This window comes from Lepeophtheirus salmonis, chromosome 12 (assembly GCF_016086655.4).
Source record: "Lepeophtheirus salmonis chromosome 12, UVic_Lsal_1.4, whole genome shotgun sequence".
Taxonomy (NCBI): Eukaryota; Metazoa; Arthropoda; class Copepoda; order Siphonostomatoida; family Caligidae; genus Lepeophtheirus; species Lepeophtheirus salmonis.
The window spans coordinates 7,360,882-7,378,957 of NC_052142.2; the positions used below are offsets into that span (position 1 = coordinate 7,360,882).

At 29.2% G+C, this 18,076-nt stretch overlaps 1 protein-coding gene across 14 annotated transcripts in view; it reads left to right on the forward strand.

Annotated features, from left to right (window-relative positions):
• The window catches only part of LOC121126656 (bestrophin-2a), a 99,583-nt gene that overhangs the window by 21,948 nt on the left and 59,559 nt on the right, over positions 1-18,076 (forward strand). For all 14 annotated transcript variants that reach the window (XR_011782765.1, XR_011782767.1, XR_005867047.2 and 11 more), the window contains one exon: positions 13,428-13,594. Coding sequence is in view for 9 of the 14 variants with exons in the window: in XM_040721959.2 (XP_040577893.1) it covers positions 13,428-13,594 (167 nt within the window). In the remaining 5 variants the exon portion in view is untranslated. The remainder of the gene's footprint in view (positions 1-13,427; positions 13,595-18,076) is intronic.

Below are 18,076 nucleotides of genomic sequence, written 5' to 3' on the forward strand. Positions count from 1 at the left end.
ACAACCGTGTTGAAATTAGCTTAAGCTGCAGTGCAAATATTTTTTATATTTTAAAATTTTGGGTTTTTTTTTCCGTAGCTTGGATATAACAGTGTTTGGAATTAGTTCTTATTCTGTAAGTACAAGAGGATTTTCAAGTCTTTGCTCACAAGTCCAAGCTTTTGAACATTTTGATCGATTCCTTTGATTTCTTTTAATGCATTTTCTGACCATCATTATAATATAGGGTCCATAGATTTTTCTTGATATTAGTAAATAGCAGCTTTTATTTCCAAGTTGAGCCGCAAATTTTTGATTTTGACTCCAAGTTAAGCCGTAAGTCTTTAAATTATGAACCCATGTCCAATTTGAGTCTTATCTCTTGGAATTGTGAGCAAAAAATTGAGACTCGACTTGGATATCCCTCCGAACACTTATTAAAATTGTCCACTTATTTGTATCAATTAACATATGTATTAGGCCATATGAAATATCCGAGAGAAATTAGATTGTCTACCCTACAAATAAGCAATTACATCTAAATATTTAAAAATTTATGTTTGAATGTGTAATATTTAAAGTTGTGATATGATGATTTTCGAGATGGATCAAACTCTTCGTTCAGTATTTCTTCGGGACATTTTCCCGACCAACAAAACAATATTAAAAAAATCGCCACATTCGTAAACACATTTGTGCACGGCAAAATTCACATCACCTTACAATTTAGTCGACTTAATCATCATTCTCCACACACTTTTTTCTTCCCACTCCATTTAAGCTATATATATATTTTTAGATAAGAAATGGCGTTAAGTTCCTGGAAAATAAAATGAAAGAAAAGTTTGCCTCTGGAATAAGATAAAACAGATAAAGATTTAATTGAAATATACATCCCTGAACATTCAGTGCTGCCACTCGTATGGCATTTAATCTGTAGAAGACATAGGAAAATTTAGGAAAATAATTCCATACTTTTTATAAAAAGAATATTATTTTCGCCGATGATATTTTATAAACTAGGATTGTGAATCGTCACACACCTTGTAGGTTTAAAATAATTTATGTCAATGCAAGGTAACAGTTTAAACTGAATGGCTAAGTAGTTCTTTCTTATCAGCGACTAAGATTGATCTTTTCAATAATTTTGGATCAATCCATATCCATATATTGTTCTATTGAATTCATATATTCTTTTTCTTTTTAACATCCTAAGAGTACGTCTCTTCATTTATCCTTGATGTTCAGGAATCCCAACCCATTGGGGATAGATCTTTTTCTCAGTCTTACCTCTAATCTTTCTTGCTTAGGAAGATCACTTATTGTAGAGATACATTTGAACATAGATGCCCATGATAGTGACTTTTAATTGCATACATCCTCTGCTCAAGATACATCAGTCACTGTAGATCTTTCATGGAATCGTCGTACACTCATAATTAATTCGATATAGATCAAGAATAATCAAATAAAAGATCCAGTAAAGAAATGGTAGAGTTTTAGTGTCCTTAATGTGCATTTTAAAAAAATTACACATTTTTAACTCACTGGTTAGTGGTATCAATTCAATTTATAAGGCTAAGTGTGTGCTATGTTGTCCTCCAGGCTAATTATACATTCAGTACAATTCAATCCTTACCTCCAATTCCCTAATAGTTAAATCTTCGATTTGTGTGTTTTTTTTGACATTGATAAAATTACTAATTTGGTTTAGTATTTTAGTATAGGAATGGTTTTCTTTTGACTAGTAGAGTAGTAGTTGTTTGTATTTCCTTCTTCTCATGGCTATTTCCAACATAAATAACATATAATAAAAACGTTATCAGGTTAACTTTCGTTTTTATTTTTACATACTGCCACATATTTTATCCGTCACTGCTTATCCCTAGAGATGAGATATGTATTAGAGTGTGAGGAGAAAGTAAGACGAGACTTAATTAATACCCTTGTTAATAACAGCGGCCGTTTTTTCATTTTGGGAAGATAAAATTAATTGTGGCTATAAAAAGGAGAACCTTTTACATTTAAAATAACATTAGCACAGGGGAAATATTATAATAATATATAAAAATCCATGGAATCCCAATAGCTCATTAACAGCATGCTCGGGAGTTATTCTCTTGAACTTGATGTGTGTACGTTAGCGCCCCGGTGATTCCTAGGGAAAGAAATATACTTTAGGTATATGGATTTCACCAAAAGATTCCTAAGTTAGATGGAGTAATTTTAATATTATAATATTTACTTATACTTAATCAGTGCAACTCCATCTAACCAATTAAACGAACATTTAAAAAAATTATATGAAGTCATATATATTTATTTTATCATGCATTCTGAAATCAATTTACAGCAAAAATGGGTGATAATTCTTGTTTTTGAGGGAGATTTTAAGACCCTTATTACTTATCAAATAACAAACTTTTATAAAAAAATGCACACAAATCAACTGTTTTTTCTTTTTTAATAGGAAAACTTAGTCTTTTCTTTACACACATTCTTTCTTTACTTATCACTCAGAATGAAGAAAAAAATCATTTTAAAATTAAGTCTAATCTCGAATACAATGAATACTAAAAAAATGTAACAGGTAAGAAAAAAAGCCTTCATTAAAATTTTTAAAAGGACATTAATTGATTTAAAAGTGGATATTTGACTTTTCCGTGTATTATTGGAGAGATATTTCGAAATTTACTCTTAACAACAAAAGGTGCTAAATAACGATTTTGAAGATTGTTTTCTTTTATATTGTATATTCAAAATTTCTTTCGCTGTTCAATACTCTCATAGACGAAATCACCATTCTAAAAGTAGCCTAAAAAACTATTAAATACTCAGTAAGTGCTTCGTCTAAGAGTAACTTTTAGCAATGAATTTTTTGTGTATTCATCCTGGGAGAAAGAATGGAGTAGTATGTATGTAGCCGATAGGAAGAAATTTGGTTTCATAATCAAGACAACACTTAGGAACGCAATGTTTGACATAATGAGAAACAACTAATTGTAAGAAGTAAAGAATATTTTAGAGGTCGACAAAATTAAGAAATTAAATATAAATAAGTCGATTAGAATAATTGCATCTAATTCATAAATACTAATCAAATACATTGGATACAAAAATATTTAAATTTGAAACCTTCTTGTCTATAAAACATTAAATACTTATTACAATTAGTTAAATAATTGATTTAATTACATTAACTTACATTTCTTATTTATTAAATATTCTATTTATAAGAAAACTAAATGTTAAATTGTAAAATCTATCGAAATCGATCTTTTTTTTTACATAAAATCTTTTTGATGTTTATTCTTTGTTTTAGCAATTATATAAAGCAATTAAAAATATTTACATGCACCTTCATTTTACTGGATTTTTGTATAATTAGACACATTTTTTAGGAACTGTATTCAAGATAACTTAGAAATAATTTATTTTTGTACGTTTCAATATTTTTAATCAACTATTATTACCATAAACTGTCATGCATATAGTTATTTCATTTTGATATATGGCTCTGAATCGAAATTATACTCAAAAACTTACTTCGATGGAAATATTGCATGGGCATTCTCGTGTTCTCTAAATTAAATAACACTGAATATACTTTTTAGCTACCAGGCGGTAATGCTGTTGCATACATTATCGGCAGTGATGTAAATTTTTTTAATTTTTTAGCTGGACTTTTTTTATTGGAATTGTTAATCAGAAGAATGAATATTATTTTCCTTCACAGTTGTCATTACTATTTAATTCCTGTGTAGTGAACATTCTTTCCTAACTGAATTCAATTATATTCAATATGTGATTAAATATTCTTGTGTGTAATAGGAGTAATTCTTGCCAATGTTATTGCTTATTTCCTTCTGTCCCTCCTCCTTTGTCACAGCTGATTGTGGTTGATCTCTTCTAAATTATTCCTCAAATTTTCAAGTTTACCATGTTGATTTTCTGGGACTTTTGACATGCCCATTATACACAAGATTTTCATCACTGGTTATCAGCATATTCTCTTCATTTCTTTTTCTTCTCCCTTTCGTTTAAGATACTAATTTAATAAAAAATTAGAAATTATGATAACAGTTGCAAAGAAATACTTGGAGGGGTAGATCTAAATTATGCAGCAAAATAACAGTGAAAAATTGGACGACCGTTTACCTTTTCTCCATAAGTTCGTTCATTATCTTAAAAATGTCGGCTTTTCTTCATTACTTAGAAATAAGAATTATTTGTGAGAATGGTGAAAATGAATGTTTCCACGACTATATATGTTTGGCGTTGGAAAACTCGCCACGTGGAAAACTATGCTACTTTCATTTAATATAAATAATAAGGTTTTAAAAAATTATTAAAGAGCATTTGTAGATTAATTTACTAAAATTTGATATGAATATTTATATCCTGATATCCTTATACTGATATGAAGGTATTTTTAACTGTGCATTAAGATAATACTTGAAAATAAATTTTTGAAATATGTCCTCTTATAAAATAAATAGAATTACCTTATACTTCATCCCTTATTTTAATATATTTTGTTATGTGTTACTTAGAATATAATAATGATATGGCTTTATCCAAGATCGATTTATAATTGAATTTCTAATACTTCACACACAGAAAATAAATTAATAAAAATCAGAGTTTTCTCCAGTTATATATAACAGTATGAAAGATTTAAAAGATTTGAAATGTGGGTTAGAAGTCCCTTTTATTAAATAAAAATATAAAATGTGTAGTAGTTAAAACATCCATTTAGTTCATATATCTAACATTTGTTATGTTCGGTCCTGGACAAAGAGGAGTGTATACATTATTGTGAGAGTATTAGCCATAGGAGTCACCACTTTAAAGTCATTTTTTCCTCTCATTGTACGAGCAATGCACCAATCTGACAGATTGAGACCTATGCCATACCTTTTAGTAATGATACTCTCCACTATTGATAATATATCTCTCACTTGATCACAAAAATAAAATAAATATTCTCATATATCACGTGGCGTAGACGGTAATCCAGAACCAATCGAAAGGATTAACAACTTAAAAGTAAGAAGTTTGACTTTATAAAATCAAAAGTTAAGGCATACAATGGTCATATCATCTGGAGCATTAATGGCCTGAACCATTTAAACACAATTGAATAAGTAGAAGTTTATCATTAAAGATCACCAAGAAAATTGCATTTCTTAGAAACGTATTTGAATTACTGGAGTCTAAAATAAAGGAGCAAAAATGTCTTGATGTTCATGAAAGAGAGATATCGTATGGATAACAGAATTATGGAAGAGCTCACGAGAAAAATAGGGGAACTAGTTGTCAAAGAATATCAAAACCTTAATTCAAAGAATGGACCGTGTAAACTATACGGCAAAATTTCATATAAGATACCAGAATTATTGAAGGAAACATGGATTTGAATGAGTTTATTGAATGGAAACTCAGTTTCGAAGTCTACAGACAATACGCAGGTAGTGATAGCTACTATCAACGAAAAACAATTTGTGAATTTAAGATCCTTTATAGATATAGAAATTAGCGAAATATTAAGAGTCTCAATGGGGATTTAAGAAGAGACACAATAATCTGTTCCTGAAATTTTAAAAGAATTAAGAGAATACTTTCGCTCCCAATACAACATCATTCTTTACAAAGTCAAATTCCATTCCATATATCAAAAAGATGATCAATCGTTTGTGGACATCGATGTAGATGTAACTCGAACTGCAAATCCTCCCAAATAAAATGAATCATGCGGTAATTAGGACTGTCTAGAAAAAAACATCGAAGTTACGTTTATTGTCAGTTTTCGAGCTGAAGAAATGTCTTAGAGGAATGATGAAAAATTAAATTCAGTAAAAGTCAACAAGATCCCAAAACGAAAATTCAGGGATCAAAGCCTTAGTCGAAGGAAAATTAGTTTTAAAAAAAAATCGTTCAAAGAAAAACAATGGATTGTACATTCTGTTCAAGAGACCATATTATAACTAAATGAGCTGCTTGGAAACAGTAATGAAGAAAATCCAAAGGAAAGGTAACTTCAAAGAGTAAAAGGCATGTAAGAACGAAGTTGCAAAAAACCCCATGAATTATGATGAGAAACGTGACTGCATCGCATTGCAAGTTCAATTATAATCTCTAGATGGAAAAAACTTATGCAATTATATGTTATTCCGGTACTGAGGTATCTATTGCGGATGAACTTTTTTAAAAATATATTGAAATACCCTTTAAAAATTTGGATAAACCTTCAGAGACAAATTTGAATAGACCTAATGGAACCAATTTCAATCAACTAGAGGATCCATCTATTTAAATGTATGTTTTGGAAATGAGGAGATTGAAGTAAGTATTATAATTGTGAAGAAAAATGTAAAATTTATAATGTCATGGTTATTATGTAAAAATTAAAGAATTTTACGGCAGGATTATTTAAGCTAAATTGAGAGTGGTAGATGGAAAAGAGCCAAACAACAAGGTGTACATATATTACAAAATTAATAAAATATTCGCGCGTACTGGAATTAAGGAAGAAGAATACTTTTCTAATTTAAAAAAAGGAGAAGGGAAGAATTTATCTGTATTAAAGATAGATGATTCGGTTCGCATAAAAGACCATTTAACTAAGAGATGGACCCATCTAGGTAAAATTCAATCACAGGAATCTCCAAGGTGATATCTCATTCGAATTAAAAATTGTGTTCTTTGGCATTGTAAGAAAAGATTCATTCATTTGGATTCTGCATAAGGGAAAAAGCAAATATAATTTCAAATACATTAAATTGATATTGGCATAATAATTGTGTTACCTTGTCCTGGGGGAAAGATGGGATGTTATATATCTTCATATCCAATAGGTTTAGCGCCCATCAATGTAAATATTCCGTTAATATAAAGTCCATATCCTCTTATATCACAGGAACTAAAATGCTACTATTTCTTTGAAGAAAAAACATCTACGGTCCGTGTATTCGACTTGCTAGTGTATATCGATGATGTCACCTATCTTTACCGCAACCATTTATTTGACCGTGTAGTAAATGTGTTTTCAGTGTATTATTCTTCGGTTGAATACTTTTTCTTCCATATTAAGACTCTTCTGGGGTTCTACCACCAACAAACTTGTTGATTTTTTTTTAGACCGTAATTTTTTGGTATTTTCCTTCGTTACAGAAAATATTCTGTGTGAGAATCCAGATTCCGGTAAAACGATTTAAATACATCCCGAATCAGAGGAACAGTTATGTCATTCGTCCATGCTGTATTTGAGTTTTGAAGCAATATATTCGGATTTTTTTCTTCATATGTTTCATCTGACCATTGTATAATTGAGTCACCAAAATGACTCTCAATAAAGCATTGAGGCCATCAATTTCTGAAATTTTTCAATTTTATTATATAACATTCCCATACTTGTTCCATTATGAGCATTCTGTCTTTTTATTGCACGTTATATTGCTGTGTTCCTCTACAAGTATATTTTTTTTTCAGTTGATGAAAGTAGCTTCTTATTATACCTAATCTTTTCATTTGATTGAGCATTAGATTCCTGCATAATAAGTGCAGATGTAAATACATAGGAAATCTAAATTTCATTTCTTAAATCTTCATAAAGTAAGATAAATTATTTGGATCTATCCAAAAATTGTCATTCCTTTTAATTTGTTTAATTTTTCCTATCACATTTATCACTGAAAGTGAATGACACTAGCAGTTATATGACTAACTAATTCAGCGGCTGGCCTAGTCCGTTGTCTGGCATTTCCAACTACATTTAAATCATCATATCTTATTTTATGGCATATTCGAAGCTCTTCATTATCCTTATCCAATAGTTTTCTAATTGTCTCGATTAAAATTAGAGTTTTATCCTTTAATTGAAAGCCCTGATGAATGAAATGATTTTTGAGTAACTTCAGTAAGTGAAGGGCATCTACAAACGCGTATATACGCGTTTCCTTGTTTGATGGATTAGAAAAATATGCTTTATCAGTAGAAAATCCTAATTACATATGTCCAAAGGTGGATATTTTTTTCGTCCCATATCAGAAACCATTCCAATAATATGAATCCCATTATTTTCTAATTCTAAAATAACATTGAAAAGTAGCTCGTTTATTACCGGACAATCATAGTCGAAGAAAATGGGTGACTTCCAAGGACTTATCAATCTTCAAATGAATATAACTTGAATTTGAGACATAAAATAAGAGTAATATTATTTATTTGCAAAAATAAAATATTATAGCAAAATAGTATCGATATAAGTTTCCATGATATCTGGAAAGATCATCAGATTTTTTTCAATGAACAGACGATTGAATTTATAAAAATTACGGTAAAACTAATTTATGAAGAGTTCCACATACATTCTGCTAAGATATGATATGACTTTTTAAGTAAATATATTGAAATAATGCGAAGACATACCACTTTATTAACCCTTTATCTAAGGCCTTAAATATTATACATAGATCTAACTGAATGTAATATCATATATACCAAATAAATCATTATAAATGTAAAAGCAAGAAACAGTTTCCTTCGCGATTTTAATATATTTCATGAAATGATAACTGTTTTGTTGGTTATGTAAATGTTCAGGAGTTGATGATTGAACCACACTGATACAAAATGAATCCCTGTAGTTATAAAATGGAACTTTTTATTCGTTAACATCATCATGGATAGGTAAGCTGGACGTAACTCGAAGCATGATCATATATTAATTTATAAATTCATTTGTAGAATACTAAAAAAAAGTATGTTAGGTTATCCTATTTATACGATGGCCTCTGATAATTTAGGACTACGATCGAACCTAATGTTAATCTGTTTCGAAATATGATAACTAAAGAAGCTGAAAATATGTACCATGATTTTGCTGCAAAATATTTTGGAATGAATTATTTCTTACAAGTGATATGTTAAATAAAATGGCTGTGAAATAAAATACTAATTTAGGAAATGTTAATATGGTCCACAATTTTATTTCACCTAAATAGAATATCTAAAATAGAATAATGATTCATATGAAAGCTGTAATTATGCTGTACAAGCTGCTGGTAGTAAATTCCAAAACAAAGAATGTCTACTAAAACGATTTTTGGATAATACCTGCATATTTTTCTTTGGAACATAAATCCTTTGATCGTGAATAGCATAGCAGGCTTCCTCCTTGATCTTCATTTCATCAAAACATAAGATGGGCAGGTTTCCATTTGGAATTCCTGATGATTTTAATTGTGGACAGACAATTTCAATAATATTAGATTGAACACCAGGCATTGTTTTAAATTTCGGATCCACCTTTTTAATGTTGATACGGAAGGAACCGAAAGAAGGCCACTAGAAGGAATGTATCTGTAAGCTTTTGAGGAGAGAGACTAGAGTAGCAGTCCGTAAATAATATCCTCTTTATTCCATCTACCAGACTTCTTCCCGCTGACGATAGGTTTACTTTGAACCTTAGTAATTTTTGTAAGTTCTCCTTTCATGGACTCTTGAAAATATGATCAAAATTTCAGCTTCTTATTCTCCGATTGGAGGATCTTAACAGTTTCCCGAAGTTGCTGATTTCTTTTTCCAATAGACTTGAGTCAGGAGATCTTCATTTGTCTTGGTTAATCTAGTTATTTTTAAAGTCAGGGATCCGCACACTTGGCTATATTAATTGGTCATTTTCGCTGTATAAGTATGTGTGGAAGAGTGGTATATTTTTACTTTACTACAAGACGGGGGCTTTGACAAACATCAAGAACAACAACCGGTGCCTATTAATTGGGAATTGGAGCTGTTTCTTTATTTTCCTTCACAATAGAATCGACAAAATCTTTTTTTCTCTTCTTTGGTCCCTTTCGCTTGGGGTGGGAAGAGGTTTTTCTCCTGGTACAAGATTTTTGGAAGGTATAGCATCTGATTTCAATTTTCTTTCAAAGTGTAAGCCCAATAGTTCATTCCTTAAATCTCTCTCATATTTTTTTTCTTCAAAATGATTTTCACAAATTCTGTGTGTCTTTCCAAGGCAACCCTTTCGATGGTAGGCTCTTTCACAAATATGTCTCCTTAAGCAATCCTTAGGGAAATCGTTGTAAACCACATTAGTAGGCGAGCCACAAATGTCAACTGCACACACCCAAGTTTTATTGGAGGACTCCATCGCCAGTCCCAATATTAATTTATGAATATAATATAATAGTAATTTATTAACAATACTAATAGTAATCACTATTAAAACGATGACTAAACAACATATTATTATCGACTAGGACGTCACAAAAACAATCCTACTATTTAGGTTGACTAGCTATCGGTACGTTAAAACAATTTGAAAATGTCCTGATGTCTGTTACCTTGGGATATTTCCGCTTGAATATGTATCTTTAACCATAGGAATTTTAAACTTATGTATGGATTAAGAACCTAAGTTTGGATTATTCAACATTTTAAATATGAATTAGTTCATTCTTTCCTGTTTTAATACAACAAATTGTTATTATCGCCACTACTCAAACTGAAAAAACGGCACTTAATGTAGTTGAGTTAATATTAATTTTATTTAAAATTGATTTTGATAATTCATTGCGACAGCAAGTTCAACTTTTATTTCCTGATATTTATTTATTACGTTATATTTAGATATGACTGCTATGAATCTTCTTCTATTGGTATGACACAGCATTACATTGATCACATGATGTAGACTAATTCACTTATAAAATTACTTGTTATAGCTTATGATGTAAACTTATCCTTTCTTTTTCAATTCTATAATTATTATTTTTGTTTCAAAATTCTTTCATGGATTACTCAACATAAGTGTTGAGTAATCTAAGATCATATTTTTTATATGTATATTGATATCTAACGGTAAATCAGTTCATAAATTTTAACTTCATTATTTTTCGTTGGGATGTTTTGTATTTATTTTTCTAGATTAAATAAATATTTCTCTTATTTTGTCATTTTGTCTTACTAAAAAGTTTTTCTCGATAATTTTGAATAATTTATTGGATATTTTAGAGAAAAAGAAAATTCCTGATTTACAGGACCTTGAAAATGTTTAGCGAGATGAAGGGCAAGACATAATATCTTAGGAAAGTAACTTACAATAAAGGTGTTGAAGTCATTGAGAACTTAATAATATTTTGAATGTATGATATTTTCCAACAAATATATCACTCTGAAGCTTAATACAAGTTTCATCCTACACCTTCTCTACTCTTATTTTTGTAGTTAAACAATTTATACTTAATTTTTGTCTTAACTCCGACAAATTCGAAATGTCATACTTATAAAAAAAAATTATGCCCTTCATTCTTTTTCATCTTTTTCTCATTTTCACCTCACCTCTGCCAGTGACATTATTTCTAGTTCTTTGTTTGTTTGATTGTCAATTCTGTTCTTAATCCTAAAGAGGTTATATCTTTTTTTACATTTTTTTTTTATGAACCGTCGTTTTAGTTTTCCATTTGTCCGTCTAGTTTCTGTTCCAAAATCTTCATGTTTACAATGAAGTAAGCAAACAACATTTCAAAGCTATCAACGGATTTACCATCTATATAAACAATAATTATCGTATATAAACACTCATTCGATATTACGATCTTAAATAAATTGTATTTCTTATCAGGTATCTAATAAATTGGAATAGCATTTTCCATTTATTAAACATTTCCATGTTTGATGTTGTAAATTTATCCGAAAAAGTTTTTATTTTATTTTCGTTGAGCTTTTCACTAGATTCTTTAACAGTGTGGCAACAAGGAACGATGAAAAGTTGAAATTTCACGTCAAACAATCACTTATAAGCTATATAATTAAATATAAAATAATATAACTTATTGAATTAAAACAGTAATAGTTAGAATAGAGAGGCTCTGTGATTATAATGAATTGTTTGTCTAGGTGTTAAGTAATGCATGCTTAAGCATATTTATCATATTTTGAAACAAAATTAATAATTCTGTATATATAGTTAATTAGTTGATAACAGTATTCAATTTTTGTTTATTGTAAATCTATTCATAAGATTTTGGTCCATCAAGAAGCCCTATATTCAATATATGAAATAAATAAACTTACATCTATACTTGAAATTCAATTGCCCTAAAAGTTTTTCCTATAACTGGGGGACTTGTTATAGGATCAATTCATAACTTTAACCAACCTAGTACTCTATATGAGATTTTAAGTAATGCTTCCTACACATGGCTTTAAATTTCACTTCCAGTGATTAACAAATGTAGACAAGGTCAACGAAAAGTTATGTTAAATGTTTATTAAAGTACTAATTATATAAATAATTACATAATTTGCATATAATTATAGAAATAGGTAGATACAATTTCCAAAAACATGTGACATATCTTTCATTAGAAATGGTCACGGTTACCCTTCACCAAAGGCCGAAGTTTCTCTGGAAAGGAGTGGCGTGCTGTGCACCATGCTCATGGGGATAGAGTCCATTGCAGACACCAGTTTGGCATTAAGGTTATCCAAATTTTAGCTGCGGGTTACACAGGCTTTGCTCTCAAGAATAGACTACATGGAGTAATCCATGATGGTTAGGCCGGGGCTGTAGGGGGACAAGACGGTCTATTCCAAAAGCCTCTCAAATTTGCTTCACACCACTTATGTGTCTTTTTGAATGTGTGGGAGGGGATACCATCCTATTGGAAGGTATTTGACTCATTCTGGAAGTGCTGCATGGCCCAGGGAAAAAGACCTTCTTCGAAGATTCCATTGTAATTAACGAAACTGTTTTTTATAAATATATTTTCGACACAACTAGAGTTTAAACATAATATCTCGTAACCTCGTACTGACTTTTTAGTAATATACATTATATTGAAAATTCTTGCAAACGCGATTACATGATGGTCTAACCTTGATTTCTATTAACCTTGCATATAACTAGAAATGGGATTGCTGGGCAAATTCCGAATAGCATCATAAAAACTACTTCTAAGAAGATTTCAAAAGTTAAGATTACTAAGATTGACACAATATTTGCCGTCAGAGATGACTCTAAACTATAGTGCTCAACTCTCACTTATATCTTATAATTTTCAAACAGGAATGTATAATTAATAAGAACATTTATATTGTGCTTTTGATCAACATATTTTTTAAAACTTACTCTTATTAATCCATATTTTGAAAATTCTAATGCATCAATTAACGTCAAGCACAATAATTTCTAGTGACCTCTGTCATCAAATATATCTTGTATCAAAGTTACCATACTCTTTTGTAATATATTCTTTCGTGCGTGGTTTTTACACAATCGGCAATTTAGCCAATATTCACATCCCTAGTTATATGAAGTTTTATAAAAATATGGCTATATTTAAATGAAAGAAAATTGCTCAAGTTTTTTAGTAATTGTTATCATATGAACATGTTCATTATGTATATTTTGTTATTTTCAAAATATTTATTTTCAGATTATTCCATTCTATTGCCTGCTTTGTCGATGGATTTGATCAAGATAGCCGAATTCTTCGTCGTTCTTTAATGCGATACATGAATTTGGCTCTTATTTTAGTGTTAAGGTCAATTTCATCCGCTGTTAAGCAAAGGTTTCCCACTTTAGATCATGTTGTTGAAGCAGGTAAGATGATGGAATGAGTATCTAGACATTAATCAATTTTTTATAGATTATGCAACATATATAACAACTTGTTATTTGTATTATCATAATGAAATATTAACATACTTTTCTTAGGGATCTACTTATATTGAGGTTTGCGTGAATTCTAATCGAAAAACATAATTATCATAATTAAATTTGAAATGTAAATACTCATGAAATTATGTCAAAAATTATATATGTCAGGTAATCACTAGAATTTGTCCACATAGAAGGAAAGAAGAAAAATGAACTTTTTTTTAAATAGAAAATTGTATTTAATCCATCGGACCCAGGAATCGTCTTTTGAATTCCATATATATGAAGTAAATTTTCTTCTCTAGGAACGATCAGGGCGCGAACCTACCTACATTGAGGCTGAAAGAATAATTTTTCCCGATTGCGACGTCCATTGAGCTATGTTATTCCATTTTTCTTGTAGCTCTTTTTGTTTCACAAGGATATTTTTGTTACTCAAAATTTCAATACTTTTCGTCTAATATATAAAAAAGAAGGTTAAATCAATATTTATTAGAATCTTTTGTTTAACTTAAATGAATTATTAATAGAAGATAATGCATTTGAAAAAACAATATAGCTTCTTAAAGATGGTAAAGGATTATATAGATTTAAAAAAGTTGATATTGGTAAAATTAGGTTATTGACTGGTTGATCTGAAATGAACTTTGTTAATTTATTTCATTTTTTTATCCACTGGTTTACGAAGAGATTGATATAGAGCTGTGAAACACTGTCTAGATTTGCCTGATTTGCATAAACTTGTTTAACTCATGAACAATAAATAAGATTGTTTGGAACTAATAATTAATTATGTTTTAAAGTATTTTTAATAACAATGACGCCATAAATAATGTTCAATTAATATCAAATTTATATAAAAATTAAACCTCTGGAGCAATTTTAATAAACAACACAACCTCGAGTACTTTTTTTTTAAACAGAAAATATTTTCTGTTTGGATAGAAAATCCTAAAATCTTTACAATCTAAAAATGGGCCATATAATAAATTAGAAGATTGAAATATTGTATTTTTCCACTACATGAAATACTATTCTGTATGTTTTTTTTTGTTTTTCAAATATGAGAAATGTTGTTTGTACTATCAAAAAAAAAAAATATTATGAAGGATACATGATTAAAAAATGATTTTATATGAAGCCTTTGTTATCTTTAATATTTTAATTAAATATAAAATATTATCTTTAAAAAAATAATGTACTAATTTTTAAAAGAAATGTAATAGTTAATTAGTCGTTAGTCGTTTCTATGTTAATCAATAGTATTTCGTATCCTTCTTCTTTTTTTTTTTTTTTTTTTTTTAAAAGCACAATAGCCATACCCTTAAATACAATTATGACAAACAAAAGCAAACAAACATTCTAACTGAATATAACACACTCCTTACACATACCTGTTATGAGTGAATGAAAAAACTATAATAGAAAAACGACGATAAAAATCAAAGTTTTCTTCCTTTTTTTCTTCCATTCTTGTACCCAAAAGCCCGAATTAACGACCATTGTCGGAAAAATTAGCTAAAAATTATGTATTAATTTTTAAGATAAATGTAATTGTTATTTAGTCGTTTCTAAGTTAATCAGTGGGTTTTGGTATCCTTCTTAATAATGTATTTACAGACTCGAAACTATCGCCAAATTTAAATTATGTTTCAATTAGGATATATAGCCTATCAACTTGTAGGTTTTTTTTTTTTTTTGTATATTTTTAATCAATCACTAAGAAAGAGTCCCAATACCGTGTTTTCAATCAATTTTATTACATTTTTAAGAATAATATTTTAATATAGTTCTTCATTATGTATTGGTCGATTAAGTTGAACCGATTAGGTTAAAGTAAACATTTTAGTACAACAATTAATCTATATGACTTAGGAAATTAGGAGATTTTAGGAGAATATTAAGTAATTAAAATTATTTTTAGAAGTTTTATCCTATTTAACATGGCCGAGCAAAAAAGAAAATATTGGAAAAATAGCGTTGTTTATTTGTAGTTCAAATTCCTTTCTTCTTAGAGGGGCATACATGTTTTAAGCTTTAATTATTGACAAAAAAACATATATTCAGTAGGACTAGTTAAATTTAATAAAGTCCTTTTATTTGCTTATGTTCGTATTGCTTGGGATAAAGAAAGTTATTTTTGCAATAATTTTGAAAATGAATATTAAAACTTTTTTTTTAAATTTTCACAATATTCTACAATTAGGGCCTTATAAAATTCCAATTGTTTTTGATCATGATTTTTAGAATTAGTAATAACCATTATAATAATATTTTCAGCGAGACTAAATAGAGTACATGATTATGTAGTATATTCAGTATCTACTTAAATATTGTGATATAAATAGATAATATTAATGAACTAGGTTTAAAAAACTAATGCTTACTTTTTGGTACTACCAGTATTATGTATATCAATATTATAATATTGTAAACATTGAAGTAATTAGTTTGCTTGCATTACTGACATGTTTAACTAGTGATGCTAGTTTTTAGTTCTTTAGACCGATCTAACACTACTCATTAGTGTTAGATCGGTCTAAAGAAACATCTCCATTAATGGAAGGATAATTAATTCTGAAGTTACACTTCGACACAAATGTCCATGATAGTAACTTCTAATCTTGTAGATCATTGACTCAAAAATATATCAGTCGCTCCAGATATTTTATGGAATCGTTGAATACTCCTATGACAACAAATGAGTTATACATGCGAAATAGAGCAAGAATAATCAAATAAAACACTAGAAATAAATGGAGGGAGTTATCATGTTCCACCTACTCCAATGAAAATCCTGAATATTTCTTAAATTCATCTATGCTTCGTATTATGAACGAAGAATTCTTTGTGAATTATAAATTATATACAAAGAAAAACTTTTTAATCGATTTGAGTCCTTGAGTGTCATTGAAAAACAAAAATACTCCTCTTGGAGAAATTAATAAGTGGCATGGACTCCATTCTGATATGCTGAATTCGTGCTATTCAGTCTTTACGGACAATTACATATCCATCCAGTACATTTCAATTCTCACTTCCAATTCCCTGATAGTTATTACTTTGATTTGTGACTCTCTTTTGTCATAGAAAAATTGGAAGATTTAAACCAGTTAAAATACCTTTAATTAATAGAGATTTGGATGAATTTTGTGTACAAAGCATTTGGATTATGTATTTGCATCCACCCATTCTTTCTGTTACTAGGAATTCATATTTTTTCCATTTAAATATCATATCCATCTCGGATCCTCTCTTCAACTTCAAGTTGAAGGTATACCACCAAAAAAAACCTCTTTAAAATGAATACGGTATCTCTCCTACTCCTTATTTACTTAGATGATAAGTTGAGCGATTTTCACGATAAGGGAAAACTAGAACCAACCTTACGAAATATGTTCCTAGTAGGGTTTTTTAGAGGCAACTGCAGATGAATGAATCATCCTAAAGATTGGATCGTAGGAGAGTACAGATAAATGAGAGACGTAAGCGAGGAAAACTGTGCAGATCAGTACATTTGCAGCAATATTAATATGTAAGATAGCTTGATTTGGTAAGGTCTTACTCAAAGGGAAGATGATATATTGAACCTATACATCAATTATGTAAATCCAGTGAATTTTGAGATGACTCCTTTTGTTTTTATTGATAATCTAAAGAATGAATGTTCATTTCCTAAGTAATTGGTCATTATATTTTGAATTCCTTAGTAGTGAATATTCATATTCCTGATCATACACATATAGTAATTTTGAGAAACGACATTTATGTTGATATAAATCACTATAAACAGATATTTAAAAAAATGAAATTTCAAGATTGCACTCTTTTTGTTATTGCTATATGAAAAAAACAAAAAAAACTATAATCATTATTCTTATATTCATGAAGGGAGAACATTCAGCATAAAGTAATCATTAGTGCCTCAGATAGGAGTAACTCAGGGGATTTCTAAAGTTACATGTGAAATACTTGCTGGAATATAATTGAGGATTGACATCGTTGTAATTCCTCCCTATATCATTGCTAGATACGGAGAGGATTTTGTGCGTGTTTCCTTCATGTCATAGCTTCAAACGTCATGACAGCTGAGCTGCTCTCCTCCCAATTATTATATAAACTGTCAGGGTGACCACATTTCTTTTTTTAACATACCAGCATTTGATATTATTTAAATTTATGACTATAAACTAGAGGGCTACTTGCTCGCTGATACGTTCGAATTTTCAAAATAAGTAGGAATAATTAATAATAGCATTCATATTTTGTAGTTACCAACATATATTTTCTTTTTTTAAATTTACGTTCACAGCAATTTAGTCATTATTAATATTTCTACTTATTATCTTGTGTGTTCATAAATGTGCCGTGTTGCACATTCCTAGTGATTTTTAGTTCCTCGTATTTTTCTTTTTCTTAGGAATT